We start from the raw sequence: 18,888 nt of genomic DNA on the forward strand, positions 1-18,888 counted from the left end.
TGCAAATATACCTTAGGTCCTCGCTTGTTGTCATAGGACAGTTGGTCGAGGTTTTCATAGTTCCTTTTTTTATTCTGATGAGTAATGTGCACAGAGAAAATATGCAGACACAGAAAAATATTATAAACAGTTGAAAATGGAGGGCAGTAAAGCATTCCAACAATTCTCCACTTTTCTGCTTCAAATTGGGATCTTTAACATCGGGGCTTGCAAAGAACATCAGGGCGGCTGCGCCGAACTAGACGCCCGCTCCGGGGAGCGTCGTTAATATTTAGCGCGTCGGCGTTCGTCTGCACTCACGCCGGCTGGCGTTACACCGAACAGAACCGCTTTGAAATTCTGGAGGAATCATCGCAGACAAACCTTTTCTTTAAAGACATTCTCAACACACAACCGACCTACACATTTAAAATCTATTTCACCTTCAAAATGATAGCAGCTAGCACTGCTACCATTTCTTTACTCTTAATCTAGACATTTTTAGACAAACAAAAATCTTAACAGGTATGTATGACTTAACATAATAAATAATACATAATAATAAATGCTTGTTTAGATTAATTGATACATAATCCAATAATTATTACAAAAAAAGGAAACAGTACAATAATACTAATAATAATGTATTTGTATCCTTTTCTTTGCGTTATTTCTTTTGATCTATGCTATTTATATTTGCACTTTGTCATCCTTTGACCTTTGTTCTTTTATTTGCGCTTTGTTCCTGTTTTTATAAAATGATCGTCTGCTGTGAACTGGAAACCCAATTTCCCGATGGAATTCCAGAAGGATTAATTAAGTCGAATTAATCTGATCTAATCTAATAAAGATAATGAGAATTAGCCAGCATTAAAAAAAATGATGAAAATGTTTCTATCTAGTTCTATCTAGTCTATCAAGTTTTTTCCTCCACTTTTCTGTACTTCTATAGTGTTTGCATTTAAAAATCTAGCGTTCAACTTGTCATAAATGTTTATTGTTATATATTGATATATTTACAATAATTTATTATGTTTTATTTATTATTTTAACATTATATCATCAGTAATATTATCATTATTATTTTAATTTTTTCGTTTTTGCTCTTTTCATTTGTTTTTTATTTATAATTATTCATAAAAAAAAGTATTGTATAATACTATTTATTAGTGATTTATACATGTAATGTATGCACTATTATGTTTATTTACTGCGTAAAAGATAAACATTTAACCAATGTCAGAAGATTTAAGGAATATAAATCATTCAATAAAAGTAAAAGGTATTTAAGCAGAGTTTGGTTGAGGAGATTTAAATGACAAGGTTCTAATCAGAGATACTTGCTGTTAAAGACACAAAACCTTGTATGATAGATGGATAGAACTTGAAACCTCCGTGTTAAGGGGAGGTGAGGTCAAGCTGAATGAATCCTATCTAAATACCAAATTAAAAAAAGCACCTTGTCAGATCTTGCTTTTGACCTTGATCCCTACGTGGGTTTGAGTGATGCTAATTAACATGTACATGGATATGTAAGTGTTGTTTTTATGTTTTCATGAGTTTAGGATGTAATCTTATCTGTAACAAATCACAGTGATTTTTCTTTTCCATGCATCTATGGTTAACGATGAATGAGAGGAAAGTCAACAACTACACAGTTTCAACACCCCTTGAATTATAACAGTTTGAAATCATACGGAACGATGACTCGAGACAGATGCTACATTGATGCACATAAATACACGATTACATGTGAAGTAAATATTCAAACCAGGGCTGTCATAGTAATAATACATAAGACTGGAGTTGCACAATTTACTAATAAATATTTGACTCCGACTATATCATTTATGAGAAATGTGCTTCTCTTCATGATGGGAAAACGGTCTAAACTATGACGGCTGACGAGGTAGTAATAATGTATTTTATCTTCATTTATTATCTTTATTAGGGTTATGATATTATTCATGGCCGTGTGTCAACGTCAGCCCGTCCGAGTCACATTAATTTGTTTTGCCGGATGTTTGACCAAGTAAATTATCGGTAAGAGAAATATTCTAGTTGATAATGTGCCTTATAAAGTCTTTAATTTAGGATAAGGATCAGATTGTTGATGTTAACAGTAAGCAGAGAATTCAAATAGGAGTAAAACTGACAGTTGATGAACAGATACAGTATTTAGGGCAGATCGAGCCTCCAAGAATAAAAATACAACATCACTATCAGACTTTTACTTCCTGATATATATAGTTTGATAAACGTATATTGTGTTTGGTTAAACTATACTATAAACTTGATCTAGAGAAAATTAGATTAAACCAATATTTTATCTCCCGTTTGTTCATTTCTTTAATAATTAAATCGTTGCACTTATTAGTGAAGTTGATTTAAAATCCTGTTTATAAATAAAAAAGTGGTTATAAAAATCTGTGCCACAGTTCAGACGGCAGTCAAACCCCCCCAACCACTCTTATCCTAATACATTAGTCACTGCCTCCCCCCCCCCGCACCTACAGTGCAACCCCTGCCTCCACAGTTTGCTTCCATCAGCACAACATCCTGGCCGACAAACACATCCACCCCGGAGACGCTCCTTAGTCACCGCGTTCAGACGGAATCGCGACGCTCCGATGTGAGAAGTTCAAATCTGAATCACGGCTCCGGTGGAAGCACAAGACGCCTCGGACACACGGCCGGTGACAGGAGCTCGTCTGAGCTTCATAACGTAAAGACAAAAAAAAAAAAACGTGAAAAGTGTTTTTCCTATTTTTATAGCCGGCGTTAATATTTCATGTTGTGTTAGTCACATTTGCTTCCCCGGTGTGGCCCAGCGTGTCTGGCCGCTCTGCTGCTGGTGACAGTGGTTCCCTCGTGACTGGTTGGCCGCATGAATTCTAAAAATACTATGTAAATCAACTGCTACCGAGCAGAACTACCGGGCAACGAAGGAAGATAAAAAGTGACAAAGACACGGAGACAAAATTTACAGCCAGTCTCCCGAGCCGACGGATCAAAAAGACGCTGCTTTGTCATAATCCCGTCGCGTTGTATTCCAGGAGGACACAAACAGCTGAATCTGGGTTTTCTATAAATGGAGATCAAATCTTGTTCAACACAACCACACCCACTCTGCTGGGATTGAACCTTGAGGTTTGTCACTGCATGTCATCAATCCCGGAAGTATCCACCTCGAAGGGACTCGTTGTATAAACAAAGCAGGGCTTGATTACAGCTGGCTGGAGGAGGAGTGAAGCCAGTAAGGAGGCATAATAGACTCCAGGCTCTTGTAACCTCTCGTTCGTCGACATTTCAGACGAGTAGAACTTTATAAAGTCATAACTTCAACACTTCATATTAGTTGCCCTTAAAAAAGAATAAGAAAATAAGTATAAAATAAATTTCCTTTACTTGGTCCTACCCTGAGCTTTCTACAGTTGTCTCACACCATCTTTGTATCTTAGAGGCTTGTTATTCAAGTAACCTTCTCAAGCTCTACCTTTTCCATAACCAGGATAATCCTGTAAAGAAAACCTTGAAATAATGGAACTCGTTTCAAAGATCTCCAGTCCGACACCCTGAACCACAATCTGACTGTCGGTCTCCTGATCCTGACCGCTTCAAACTCAAGTGACAGAGGATGGTGTTAACTAGACAAGGTCATCTGCTGAGGTCATCAAGCTGTAAACTCGTAAACGGATAAGAATTGCTGTCGATAACATCATTGACTCCCGATAGCCAAACACCTACTGCTACTCGAATGGTAATCCGACACAAATCTTGATACGATTCACTCACGATTTAAATAAGTTTCAATTAGAAGCGATCTGATGCAAGTCAGTTTTCTGAATCACGATTATTTACAGTACTTGTGTGGTTAAACCATGACAGAGAAGTGTATCAGGTCAAAACAATCCGTTGTTAATCGTAACATTAACAATTCAACGTCTCTATCAAGCAATGAGGATGAAAATAACTTGTAAAGTTACTGTTTCTGAATATTTATCATGTTGTGCATCAAGGATTTTGAACACACTGTAACATCAGTGCACATCCAGTAAAGTGACGGATAAAGTCAGTCACCTGTATTCTCGTCTCAACAGGTGAGTGGCCATATTAATCATGTAACCGCAGCACTTAATACCCATGGCCAGACTTTAACCAATCTTCCTTTTCTTTTCCTTTTTTTTAATCCAAAGGTTTGGCATACTGTTGATTTACAGCTCTGGAGTCGGTTCTAAACTGTGCCAAAGTTAATCTTAAACGTCACTGCGAATGCCTGCGAAATTAGCATATTTAGTTGTTTAATTAACCGATTCATCACTTTACGACCGGGTATAGAGCGGCCTAAAATAAATTTGATCGGCCCAGAGAGCCAACGAACAATGTATTTACATTTTTGTAATTTAAAAACCTATTACTGTCTTACACACCTGCCTACTACACAATACTCTGAGGAACCTATTTTAAAACTTCGGTCCACAAAACACGCACAACGTGAACCATCATAGATCAACTTTCAAAGACAGATCAATAAATGCACATTGATTCGACTCTGGATTCAAAGACCTTTTCTGAAAGCTGCAGCTGCTTTCCATTGAGACACATTTCGAGTTTTGTAAATCAATCAGGATCACAGTCGGCCTCACATTCAGACTCTCCGCGTCCAAATAGGCTTCCTGGATTCCAATCAAAAGCTTCAGATTTCCCTCAGTTCTCCGTCACATGTGCCAGTTTGTGATTTCTGGATAAGATGGTGACGATCAAGGCTCGATCCTGTTTATTATAGGAGCTCAAAACTCGTATCTCTCGCTATCAGATCACACTCAAAGCACTCCATATGCCTCCTTATAACTGTGACTCCTGCTTGAGATATATACAATTTTATATATACCCTTTTCCCACTTCTTATTTGAGAGTTTCATGTACCGTGTCATTGAGGATGTTAAAGCCCAACGGATACATATTTTCCAAGCCTCCAGTTGACTTGAAAAATTGCTGAACTATTTTTTGTCTTCCAGACTAATGGGCCCCTCACTTGCAATTATCTTTTTTTTTTTTCTTCAGCAAGAAGGCATCAGCACTTCTGTGACCCAAATACAAACACCTAAGATGGATGCAACACACTAGCAACAAGAAAACCAGAGTAAACAGAAACAAGTGGCAGGTCAAAGCGATGGCTCACCCAAAATTCTAAATTATTTCTACTCACCCTCATGTCACTAAGGATTGGGGTTATTTTCACCAAAGCTTCCAGGCTATTGTCTACATTGGAAGCTCTTGCAATATTAGTGTTTCTTGTCTGTGTAAAAATACCGAGCTAGTGTTTCGAGTGCGTTATCAAATTTTCTTAAGCATAGGTATTTACATGTTAATTATTGCTTGTGTTTTAAAACAATGCTACGTCTCAATTCAAAAAGGAAATGTATGGGACATGCAATAAGAAGGTTCTGTATTAAGCTCTCCTTGCAAGTAAAATTGTTGTGACTTTAAACCATTTCTCATCTCTGATGTCTCTTCGTTGTCCTTGTTCACAGCCTTAAGTCAGATTCCTTACCTGACAGAAGCATGTTAACCGAGGTTCTGCTAAAACAAGTTTAAAATATAGACTTGTTTACTTTCAGAAATATTCCTCTTGTCAAGTTGTCACAACAAGATGGTTGTTAAAGTAAGTAAGTAATAGTTATTTGTAAAGCACCTATCTACACCAGGGTCACAAAGGGCTGACCATGAATAGCTTGGAAAGTAAGCAGAATTTTAAAATTGATGCTGAAAGAAACTGGCAGCAGATGCAGAGTTTTAAGGATCGGAGAAATGTGAGTTCTCCTACTAGAGCAGAAGAGAATTCTCGCTGCAGAGTTTTGTATTAAATGCAGGTGAGACAGCTCCTTCTTGTTTAGACACGAAAATAAACTGTTGCAATAGTCTAAACGAGAAGACACAAACACATGGATTATAAACTCCAGATCGTGTTGTGACATCATTTTTCTAAATTCAGAGATTTTTCTCAGTTGAAGGAAACAGTTTCTGGTCAGTTTATTGCAGTGTTGAACGCAATATCTTTGTCTTTGTCAAATACAACACCCAGGTTTCTCAGGCTCAGTTTGACAGACAGTATGGAGGTAAGTTTTAGGTCTTAGTCTTTTTGGACGAATACTAAAACGATGAGAACTGAGCTCCAGTCGCCAGTGAACAGATTACTCCGAAAATAATCCCAACACATAGTCAACATGAGGGTGAGTAGAAAATGAGTGGAATTAGAATTTTGGGTGAACTATCACTTTAAGAACCAGACTTTGACATGATGGTTTGCAGAGCCCCGTGTTGAAGTCCACTATTTGGCTCCCAATGTGGATAGACAGATTTGGACTATGGAGAAAAGCAAAGTGACGATGAGCAAACAAACTTTTCAGATTAGACCACATTAGACGCTGTTGATGTTTCTCAGGAATGTTAGCAACGTTACACAATGGTGAGAAAGAGATGTGGCCACGTAACAGAAAAGAAACAGTTACATACATAGAAGGATTTTTTTTTCCGTTTGTTTTCGTGTGCGCCCATGTTCACACACATTCTGGGATGTGGAGCTCGGAGCCGGAGCATCTCACCTTTGTCTCCCGCTCCTCCAGCAGGGTCTCCAGTCTCTTTTGGGCGGCCCGGCCCTCGTGGTCGTCGCTGACAATGAGGATGATGTGGTTCCAGTTGAACTCTCGCATCAGGTCGAACCAAACGTGGGCCTGGTGAGAGTAGGGGGGCACCGTCCGCAGGAAGGACAGGTGGATACTCTGCCAGACGGAAATAACATTATTTTAAGACAACTTATTAGAAAGATAATATCAATAAATACTGTTTTTTGTTAGTCTGTTTCAAAAGTGTACCAAGAGGATAAATATCCCACTGATAGAGTTCAAGAGTCTCATTGTGATCAAGTTAGAAAATAATCAGGCATGAAATTAATTGCAGAGATGGAGCAGATGGAGAACCATTATCCAAAAGGGCTGAGCCTCCAGGCAAATCTCACAGTCCATCTGGTCTATTCTGGTCTCATTTTCTACTTACTAATGCACATTTTACTACGGTAATAAATCATATTTATTTATTAGTTTCAACCATTACAGACGAAATTAAAAATCCACAATGAGTTGCTTCCTTTACGTGTAAAGTTATGTATCTAACAGAAAAAATACTATTGAAATAGCTAAATAGCTTCCATTACACAATAAAAATTATGTAAAATATTCAAAAATAGTTGTTTCTGCTAGAAAATGCTTTGTGTTTTTAGTTTTAGAAAATTAGAAAGTAATTATTTATGCTATAATTTATAAAAGAATAGACTTATGAATACAAATAACTGAAATTATTGCTGCAGTTCTTGAAAAGAGTATTTAAGGATTTCCTTAAAAAGTTGAAATATGTTTTCAGTGATGTATCATTTAAGGAAAAATGTCATGTCTGATATTGCACTGTTGGAGTTACAACAAAGATAAAGGCCTTAAGAAATATTAGTTACAAAGAGATTGTGGTATTAGTGTTGCCACAAATGATTTGTTAGAGGAGTAAGTAAACTTTGAATTTAGTGAAATTAGAAAACACAGCCTACTAACAAATAAATAAATCAACTTCTGGCTTGTGGCAAAAAAATGTCATTACCTCAGCTTGGCTTAAATCCAGAACTAAACTTTAATTTTAGCAGTATGCTAGAATCCACAAAACACTAGCCATCTAATCTAGCAACCCTAAAACATAAAGTAGCATAAACCAAAAAAGGAAAAAATATATATATATTTCTGTGTTTCTTATTTAGGTAAAGTTTACTAGTTGTTCTTCTGGGTGGTTTTAAACTATTCATGAGCAGCAGCAGTGAGAAGCCATACAAGTGAATGAACATCCCTGCAATACCTTCATGAATCCAGATGGGACCTTTGGACACCACCAACATTTTTTTCCTATTGATAATATTTCCTGAAAAATTCCAAGAAACATTTTTTCAAGTTATTAAGCTAACAGATAAATAAATCTAATCATTAATTTTATCTAGTTGGAGTCGATAATAGTACGAATCATCACATATTACTTGGCTCTAAAAGTGTCAAAACACTATTTGTTCTGTTTGTGTTTTACACTGGACTAACAAGTTCTGGACAAAAGGCTGAATGTCGCTCTAAGTAAATAAAGGATGTGCCTTGAGAATATTACTAACACCATGTACGTCTTTATTTTTGTATCGACACGAAGCTTTGTCTCCTTCGTCTTGAGACAATGAAGTCACTGAAGTGAGGGATGATGAACAGGTTTAATTATACATCCTGGACTTGTTTGAATGCATCAATCAAACTCCACGTTTACACATTTAACGACAGCAACTGATGATGCGCATTAAAACGCATCACCGCGGTCAATGATATTATTAATGGCGGCCTTTCAATTGGAGCTGTAAACATCTTCAATCACGGCGCCGCTAATGGAAGCCGACGGGATGTTTCATCTGAGAGGCTGGTGAAGATCCACCCCCAGCCCCGGGGGATTTCTCCGACTCCCATTATACGGATCTTCACAGCGCCGCCATTCAATGCTCACCTTGTCGGAGTAGATGGACATGCGCGTGGTGAGCCCGACCACGGGGATGCGGTAGAAGCCTGCGGTGTAGGAGACGGGCGTCGGGGTGAGGTGGTCGTTGGATTGTGGAGGGTGACTCACCAGGATGGCGTAGACCTGGAGAGACACAAACACTTAATCATCCTGGACACCTTTTTCTTTATTATTTCTGTCTGGACCTACAGCCCATAGATCAAAGAACTGCCTCAAAACATAGAAGAAAAATATAGTTTTGTTATTTATTTCAGTCTCATTAGTTGACAAAAGTTTCACTTTTTAACCCAACTTTTGATTATTTTGAATCAGTTAGTGGTTAGTTTAATTTCCTTTCCTCAGGTATTTTATGTCGGAATGTCTGCTCAGAAGTACATCAATGTGTTTATGTTTATATCATGACTTATAAAGTTTGGCTTTTTAGTGACAAAAAAAGATGTATAATACCAACACAAATAGACAGATTCCACTAAAATAAAAGTTAAAACAATCATGGTGCATTTCATAATATGACAAAAAAAACAAAGAAAAAAAAACATTGTTGAGAAAAATCAGGCATACATTGCTTTTAAACAAAAATAAACAGAAATAAATGGTTGTTCAGGTATAAACATAAACATATGCTCTGCTACATATTCTGGCCTCTGACAAAACTACTAGCATTCTGGTGCTAATAATAATTATGCTGCAAACAAGATGTATGTTTTTAAAATAAGATAAGAAATAGGGATTATGGATATCAACAATCACACCAGGACTTTAACAAGAGTGAGACTTAAATTGATGGATGGGAATTTAATAGAAGCAATCAGGATAAATTGAGCCTTTGAGAATGAAAAGACAAGACAGTAATAAAACATACATTTCCTGTTGACAGTTTGGTAAATCCTTTTTTTTTGTTATAAAATGTTGGCTCCTTGTGTGAGTTTTACTCCCCTGATCTATAGTGAAACCAACCTATTCTGTGTTTACATTTATTTCCAACAATATTGTTCTGTCAATAGGGCAATCTGGAAATTAAAAAAAGGAAAGAAGAGTGTTTTTTTTTAAGGCTTACCATATTGTTTACAATTTGTTTTCCACATGTTTGGGGTATCTCCACATTTTACAAAAGTCTTATGATCTTTAAAAAATATTTTTTTCCCCTAAAACACCATTTGTTAGTTCATAATAGAAACTATGTATGTCTTAGCATTGAGCCTTGTGGTACGCCACGCTCAATTTCAAAATGATTTTAAACTTAAATATTTTCACATACTGATGTCTGCTGTGCTAATTTATCAAACCAAAAGATCAAATCCTGTATAATCCTAACTCAAAAAAAATAAAAATGCTCTTCGTCTACATCCTCCAGTGAACCAAAGGTCTGTTTGTGCCAAATTGATTCGAGATAAGTCGCCATGTTTGTGATTATGTTCAAGAAAATAATCCTCGTCCAAAATATGTTCCAGCACCTTTGAGAGTTGCTGTAGTCGTGATCTATAATTACTCTGCTCATGTTTATCGCCCTCTTTGTGGAGGGAGGAGAGGAGGTGGGTGTGTGGGGGGGTGACCTTGCCCGCCCGTCATCCTCATCTAGCCGCTGTATTGAGTCCAGGCTTGTCAAACTCCAGGCACCGGGGCGTTGAAAAGCCGACGGTAAAACATGTCATTTATGAATATGTAACGATAATTGGGCAACACAGTGGTTTGTTGTTGTGTCGCTGCACCATAGGTCGCCGGTTCAATACCCGCTGGAGGGAAATCTGGGTCGTTCCTTTTTTTTTTGTGGTGCCCTGAGCTTGTGCGGGGTCTCAACTCCACAGCCCCAAATTCAAATGACGCCCAGCCACCAAGTCTAGGCCTGGGGGGGCCAAATCTGACTCAATTTTTTTTTTACCATATTCATACTTTCATACTGTGACGTACAAAATGCTAGTGTTTTAGATAAGATAAGGAACAGATTTTACGGACCTCTGATAGCAGTGCAGGTTATGTTGAAAGGAATTTAATGGAAGATATAAGATTTAATTAAGATAGATTAAACCTCCAAGAATTAAAGCGTCACAATCAGACTTCCTCACAAAAATAAATAAATATACGTTTTGTTCACACCCCTTGTCAGATCAAGTTCATTAGCCCTGCCCTAAATTATAAGCAACAGAAAATAAATGAATGTTGCTTTTAATTCCAGCCAGTCAAATAAAAAAATAACCGACTCTCCCCCTGCATGAATAAGCGAACGCTTCAGCGGGTTTGCTTGTTTATGTGACGGATGTTACTTTACGGCCTCTAACAACGTCACGGAAACGGCCCATTCAGAGAATCTATCTCTTCCTGACCCGCTGGAGGGTCCGTTCTAAATTTAATAAGACCCCGCTTGTGCATCGGCTCTCACAACTACTCTGAGCGGATTCACTTACGGCCGTGAAGACCTTGTGAAGTGCTTTCATTCACATCTTTATTAATACATTAAGTGCCAGGAACAGAAGCAACTGAAAAAAAAAGTGGAATCCTATAAATAAATAGAGGATTTTTTTTTTTTTCCCAACATATTGTGGGTGATTAACGTGCCTCGGTTTTTGGACTCCCAGCATTGTTACGGTGAGATATCGCGTCTGGTTTGCTGCAGATAAAAACTGTTCCATCTTTCTTTGTCTGGCAAAAAAAAAAAAAACTGCTGTGACAGGCCAGACTTCCTGCACTGCAGCTGCCAATCCTGTCACGAGAAGTGACTAATAGATCGGAGCATGCTCGGGGAGAATGTCACAGTTGGTCCAGAAGAATGAAACATTAATAACAATCTGACACAGTTGACATTAATTATGCTTCAATTATTGTTACACTCAGAGATGTCCTGAGGCGCAACATCAATAATCAATTGTTTGCTCGTGTTCAATTCCATCAGCGGAAAACGTCAAACTGAACGGTCGCTGACGATGAATGGTTCACGACAAAGAGAAAATCAGAGAAAAACTGAACAGATTCAAGGAAGTTCTGTAGGAAGAAACAAATTAGGTTGAATCTGTTGAGAGTTTGCGAGACAAATGCAGCGTTAACTAACAGAAACATGATTTATTATGGATGTTCTTTCTCTTCATCCGTCATCATTTCTTTTGTATTCGGCTATTTTGGAATCTCAATCTTTCATGGCGCAGTTGAAGGCTGTCAAACAAACATCTCTAGAGTCATTTAGAGACGATAAATATTCATCTAAAACAAAGTGAAGTTCCAGCTTCATTCCTGCTCGATGGGGACTATTTTACTCTTTCAATATTAGCCTAGTAATGGCTTGTTACTTCGATAGTTGCGCATATTTGGAGGACGTGTGAAAGTTTTTCTTCTTAAATATATTAGTATTTAAAGCATAGTTATTACTTATATTGATTATTAAAATATATATAGATGACATAATAGCTTAAACCATTATTTAAACATTTAGCTAAAGATGAATTGAGCTCAACAGTCTTTTTTTATCTTTAATTATTCTCATTTTAATTAAAAAAAAGAATAAGTGAAGTCATCATGGATTATATTTTTGTGGTATTTAAACTGCACCTTTGTCATTCTCAGTAGAAGTTCAGACTTTAAAGTCCTGGGGTTTCACTTCATCTCTGTTTTTATGACTCTACAACTGAGGGCACGACTTTAGCTCAAGTGAAGGTCTCGTTGCCCTAGATCTATAAATACTTTCTGGGGCAAATATTTATTTAGAGCAGGTATTTTTGGGTATTTTTGAGCTTGCTGTATTTAACATTTCCCTCAGACTCCTACGGGCCAGATATGTTTTATAGCAAAGAGAATCAGGACGAAGACATTGATCAAAATAAAAACAACAGTTACCGATCGGAGGAATAAAGAAAAAAAACTCCTCAAAACTTGCATTATGACATTCTTCTGTGCCAAGTTACATTTGTTTATGTAAGTTTAGAATCATATCGAATATGCGTATTTAACACATATCGGATTAAATTATTAATTACTGTTTTATCTTTTTTATCATGATGGCAGGTGAGGCACGTCACTGGTGTCAAACAAGGGATCGGGGCCAAATACGGCTGGCTGACTCATTTTGCGAGGCCCACAAGGCAGAACTTTTCTTAACACAATTTTATTTTTAAATGACCTAGGAAGATGCTAGTGTTTAATATAAGTAAGTAAGTAAGTAAGTAATTTAAATTTGTATAGCGCTTTTCCAGACCAGCGTCACAAAGTGCGTAAACAATCAAAACAATATTCAATAAAGTATATACTTTAAAGGTCAAGATAACACCGACAACAACACAGGAGTCTCAGAAAATCAAGGAAAAGCCTGAACAAATAAAAATGTCTTAAGATGTTTCTTGAAGGAGTCAGTAGATCAAACACAGAGAGAGAGGAAGATTGTTCCAAAGCTTAGGAGCAACAGCCTGGAAGGATTTGTCTCCTCTGGTCCTGAACCGTGTCAGCAGATTGTGATCCACAGACCTCAGAGCCCGAGCTGGGGTGTAAGTCTGGATCAGATCAGTGATGTAAGGAGGAGCCTGACCATGATGAAACAAAGATTATTGACATCAGGAATCTTAAGGAACCTTTCAAAAAGAAAGAATGTATATGGGATTTTCATAGAAAGCTGATGGGTGTTTATTTGAAGTAGCAAGTTAGCTATGCTATAGGTAGCTACGCTAGATTTAGCATCAAAAATTCAAATGATAATATTGCAATAATAGTTATATTTACTCGTAAAGGAGATCATGAACATTATTTTATTAGATAAAGGTTTTTCTCCACCAATTTTTTTTGTTTTTGTTTTAAATCAAGGACCTCACGTGACCTCCACGACCTCATAGTGCTTCTCCAGCAAACCTGAGGATCACCAAAGTGGACGTCTATCAGTTGGAGCCTCTAAATCGTCCGTGACAGTGAGTGAGCTGTTTTGGCAGCTTGTCTTTCAACCCATGTCAGCTGGGATTTTAACCAAGCCTGCGACTGCGCCAGCTTTACCGCTGACCAGGTGACCGGAGAGCTTCCACATCAAAGCCCTTTTGATCTCGGCCGTTTTCAAAATGAAAACCAGGACGCTCAAGCCTGATAGATGCTGACTCTGAATTTGTCTCGGCTGAAGATGCTGCAGTGATCCGTCTGTCAATCACCGTCACACAAAGATGCTCCTCCACCCGGGGGGGGATCTCAAACCAAAAGTGCTTACGTTGACTGGTGTCTTTGTGACTTTTTGGAAGGATTTTGTTGGTCTTCTTGCATTTACACACATTTATAGATCAACACTGTTGGTGAAGGAAAGACTCGAAGAAACTCATTGTGACGTTTCAATGCATTCAATGACAATGGGGTTTGCTAGGGTGCGTTCAAGAGCTTAGGATATATTTTAAGGAAGTGCAAAACGCTGAATACTACTCACTTCTATGTACAAATTAATACACAAAACACGTGCTCAACTCATCAACTCATCTCTCAACAGTTGCCCATTTCAAAGAATGTACCATGTAGTAGTAGTATTCCTACCCGTACATTTTTAAATATATGCAACTAAAAGGGATGGTTCACCCCCAAAATTAAGTTTTACTGGGTTTATAGTAATCGCTTCTTTTCGGAGTTATAGAAAGAAATGTATGTTCATTTGACGGTCGCCAAACGTGCTCCCTTTATTCGTCCTCCTCGACTAAAAAGACACCTAAAACATCCAAATACCTCCAAACTGCTCGTCTGTGACGTCCCACTTATACGTTTTAAGGTTGTTTGTAGCAGAAGCTAAAATGCTAACAGGCTACACGAACAGGAAACACTACAGAATGTCTACATGCTAGCCTTTTAGCTTCTGCTACAAACAACATCTTAAGATATAAACTTGTTTCTTTTCTCTCAGAACAATTTCTCATGTCGAGGCTTCAATGCAAGAGGGACGTTACAGACGAGGAGTATGGAGGTGTTTAGATGTCTTTTGGTTTGTCTTTTTGGACGAAGAAAAGTTGGCTCCGGTCCTGGAAGTTTTGCCTATAACTTTAAAAATGAACTGATTTCTCTGAAAATAATCCAAGCCCTTCGTCAACATGAGGTTGAGTAGAAAATGCAATTTTAATTTGGGGTGAAATATTACTTTAAATCTACTTTTCTGATCATTATTCTAGACATAAAAATAAAAAGTAGAAGTAGTAGTAGTAGTAAAACGTATTACAATTCACCATTTTCTAAATCTTAGTGCATTATGGGTCTGAGCATGAGAGTAATACCCAACAATGGAATGGTATCAACCATAAGCATAATACTATATTTCTATGTTTCGGTTTTGGGTTCCAGGCGAGAATTTTCATCTGGGTGCATCCCTGGAAACACAACTTGAAAACTAAAGAGCGCTTTTCTTGCCGAAACTTGAATCTTGTCCCGACGGCTCTCGGGAAGAAGGACAGAGTCGTGGCAGAAGAAACATAATAAGTTGCGGCGATTATGCAGACGAGGATGATAAGTGCAGCTCGTGTACGCCTGGGTCAGAAACGAGGCCTATCTTCCAAGGACAGCTTGCAGGCATCGACTCCTCCATCTGCTGCACACTTTCCTTCTCACTGGCTGCACTCGCCCGAAGGCGAGTCTCATCTAAAAAAAAAAAAAAAAAACTTCCACGCCGTTCTTAGTTTTTTTTTTTATGCTGCGAGTCTGTGTGACCTCGACGACTTGGGTCGCCGTCCAGTCGAGTGCAAATGAGATCCCGGACTGGATGTGACAGAACTATTCTGCAAGCCTGTATCAATTAGCCTCATCGTGATGAGCGTGGGGACGAGAGACAGGAGCAAGAAGTCGGAGGGTGTTGTTGTTGTCGTCGCTCGCTCGCTTGATTTTTCAGGGCAGAAAAGCGTAATTATACGTGTGGGCGAATCTGAGATGGAGAGGAAGTTCACACCTCTTCATGCTGCATTGTTACATCAGAATGTTGATGAGTCGCTTGTGGCCTGTGTCAGAGCAAATATGTTTTGAAGGGAGAGAGTAAAAAAAAAAAAAAGCTACACATCTGGGTGATCAGAGTAACCTGGCATATTTGACCACACGGAAGATTGGGTTATGAACACCGATGGTGATACTCTACACTTCCCGGAGTACAAAAAAAAGAAAAAAAAAGGACCTTTTGACCATTTTCACTCCTCACTGCGCTCGTTTCAGTTCACTACCTCTGCAGCTGTGCATCCTGAAATGTAGACTTGTGCCTTCATCCGAGACGTGCCCAGAAACCAGAAGCCTATTTTTGAACTGCGCTGGGGAATATAAAGGGTCAGGGCCAAGTGTGGACTGTGCCCGGCGGAGAGGGTGAATTTGGACGAGTCCGAGCTCGTGGCTGAAAAAAGGTAAAGGTCGTCGGTGGAGCAGACGGTCGATTAAATCTGATCTTTTCGAGCATCAATTAAAACGGACGAGGCTTCGACGAGACATTTGGCAACAGGACGAGGGAGGAAGAAAAAACGATACAGCGTTTTCTCTTTCGGATGATGTGAGATAACTTAGAAAGTCACGAGCGAGTGCAGCGATTGAATGGTTGAACTGAATTAAAATGGTCAAAATAAATGTATTCTTTTAACAGATACAGCTTGGTATTCTGATTTCAATAATTCAATGTAAAAATGTTGGTATAATGGTGCCAACAGACAATACTAACAAAGTACGGAGCCACTTGATCAAACCTTTAGCCAATCTTGAAGAGGGAAAGTTTCAAATAATTTCAATATTCTGATGGAACTGATATGCTCTAATATATTTACACAAAATATATAATAACCAAAAAAAAAAACCATTTGTGTGAATGTAATTAGGAGTATAATAGAAATTTCCATTTTATAAAGAAGACCTATAATTAACATGCATCTTAGTCCAATTTTATTTTTGTTTAAAATAAAAATAGTTCATTTAAATTAGAGTTATTTTAGATTAAACATCCCTCTATTTCAATTCAAGAGATGACAATAAAGGATTAGAGTGACTCACTCACTGTGAATACGCAGGCATCTTCCGATGAGTAATTTATAGCACAATAAATCTATATCATAGAAAATGTTGCTGGATTTAAAACCACAAAAAGAAAAATATGATAAAATTGCAGCTTATCAATTCCTCGGGTGCATCCGACCCTTTTATGTTTATTGTCCGGCTCGTCACTAGTTGAGTAAATTGAATTTGTAATTCATACTTTTATTTTATTGCCTTTTCTTTCCACAGGATTATTCTATGTCTATTGGTATTTATTGGCAGTTTTTGTCTTACGTGTCTTGTTGTATTAACTAGCATGTTCTGATTATAATAACACCTTTTTTTTCCTCATACGAGGGAGAAAAAAAAAAGGACTTTTTGAAAATCATAAGCGTGGAAAAAATGAAAACAAATAGAATAATAATCCAAAATGTAGTTCATTAAATGATATATCTCACCATTTTCTATCCAATTGCATTAGAACATCTTAATATTTAACTTTTATTATAACTTAATCTAATTAAATGGAAAAAAGTTTACAAATCAATTAATCTCAATGTTGGAATTTAAGGAATTCTGGGATGACTTTCTGTTGGGTGTCAAACTGTGAATTTATTTATTTATTTTTTATAAAAGAAAGAATTACGGGAATCTTTCTTATAAAAGAAAAGATTCACTAGGATTAAAATGAAGAGTAACAATGAAAAAAAAGTCGATAACAATGAGGTCCTCAATGGACAAAGGAAGACAATTAAAAACCATTTAATCCATTTGTGGATTTTGTCATAGTTGAAGTGAATTTATTCCCTGATGAATTAGGATTAAAATGGTCTAAGTGGCGGGACTGCACAAATGGCTGGGCTGCAGATCACAGGGAAAAAAAATGTTGGACGAACAGAAAAAACTGCTGAATGAAAAAAAGGCGGATGAAATACCAACATCGCCAGCATCTGCATGCGTTTCCTTCCTTCCTTACCTGGCTGGAGATCAGGTCCTCGCACACCGACAGAGCCATCTGGATGGCGTTGGGCTTGTGCGTCACGGAGATCGCCGTCAGCTTGAATTTGTCCCTGCCGTAGACCTGGTTGGCCTGGGTCACGGCGTCTTTGAACACCTGCTCGTACCTCTTGTGGCTCAGCACCGCGCCGATGTTGACGATCTTGGGCTCGCAGCCGGCCCGGGCGCACGAGCACGAGAGCAGCACCGCCAGCAGAAACGCGCGCATGGCTCGCACCAGCAGACGGCGGCACCGGCACTCAGCCCGGTCCCTCTTCTCACACCCGGTGGCGGCTCGGCTCGATCCGTTTGTGGGCAGCAGCTCGACTCACGGGGGGGGGGGTGCGGGGTAGATCGTGGGGTTTGGGTTTTTGGTTGGTAGTGGTGGATGTGGGCGGTGTGGTGACGGGGGTCCGGGTGGTGGAGGGGAGGATGATGAAAAACCCAAATTCACTTGCGATGCTGAGGAGAGTGGACCTCCATGGCAACCGCGTCAGAATTCCTCAAACCCTCCTCTGGAACTCAGCGCTCGTTGTGCAACTCCGTTCCGCTGTCCTTGGTGCTGACAGATGTGCACGCGCGGCGGTGCGCGATCCCGCTCCGACGCGTCAAAAAAAAAACGAGAAAAAAAAAACGCTCCTCCCGCTGCGTCAGTCGCTTCCTCTCTCTCTCTCTCCCTCTCTCGCGCTGTGTCAATGGATCAACACATTTAAAAAATAAAAATTTAAAATAAAAAAAACTCCAGTTCGTGTTGGTGTGTAAGGTAAGGTAAGGTAAACTTTATTGAAATTGTTTTTTTTTCCAATAGACACAGAAAATACAGCAATTTTTCATAAAAAAATAAATCAAAATAAAATGTGTGACTGAAACATCTTCCACTCTCAGGTGAAGCTTTTATAGAAAACACAGTGGAGGTTAGTTTTAGTTCACGGTCTTCCTGTCCGCTCATCCGTCAGAGCTGCAGCATCCATCCTTGAAGTGTTTAATTAAGAGAAGACAAGAGTGATGGTGGTGTGTGTGTGGAGGGGTCTGGGGGGGTGGGCTTCACCATCTCTGGTACCCTCCTTCTCTCCAGTGCTGGAAGTTGGGAAGCATCCCTGCAGCTAGAGAGAGTGGAGCCGAACCAACCTTGTGGTTACCAGGGAAACAAGCTTTTTTTTTTTGCCTCTCTCTTTCTCTCTCTCTTTCTCTGTTCCTCTCACAACGCTTCGCACAAAGAGGAAACGTTCTACCGATGGCTCAGCGATGGTTATTTGTCGCGATGAGACGGAACAAACGACAGCTCAGACTCATTGTGTGAACACTTTTGTATGTGTTATAGTCACAGGGAAAATGAACGCCCGGGGGATGGAGGGGGAATAAGCTCCGAGTGTCAAGTTTAACTTCAACTATGTGTGTGAA

At 38.7% G+C, this 18,888-nt stretch overlaps 1 protein-coding gene across 4 annotated transcripts in view; it reads right to left on the minus strand.

Moving 5' to 3' along the window:
- Window positions 1-18,066, minus strand: part of grin1a (glutamate receptor, ionotropic, N-methyl D-aspartate 1a) — a 43,437-nt gene extending 25,371 nt beyond the window's left edge. Inside the window, exons 1-4 of one of the 4 annotated variants that reach the window (XM_087791051.1) lie at window positions 17,468-18,066; window positions 8,554-8,688; window positions 6,585-6,761; window positions 12-74 (exon numbers count right to left, since the gene is read on the minus strand). In XM_087791051.1, coding sequence (XP_087647177.1) covers window positions 12-74; window positions 6,585-6,761; window positions 8,554-8,688; window positions 17,468-17,716 — 624 coding nt within the window. In that variant the 5' untranslated portion in view covers window positions 17,717-18,066. The remainder of the gene's footprint in view (window positions 1-11; window positions 75-6,584; window positions 6,762-8,553; window positions 8,689-17,467) is intronic. The other 3 variants (XM_087791054.1, XM_087791053.1, XM_087791055.1) reach the window with 3 other exon arrangements.
- Between the last annotated feature and the right edge of the window lie 822 nt (window positions 18,067-18,888).

The sequence above is a fragment of the Callionymus lyra genome, chromosome 5, assembly GCF_982586985.1.
Source record: "Callionymus lyra chromosome 5, fCalLyr1.hap1.1, whole genome shotgun sequence".
Lineage (NCBI taxonomy): Eukaryota > Metazoa > Chordata > Actinopteri > Syngnathiformes > Callionymidae > Callionymus > Callionymus lyra.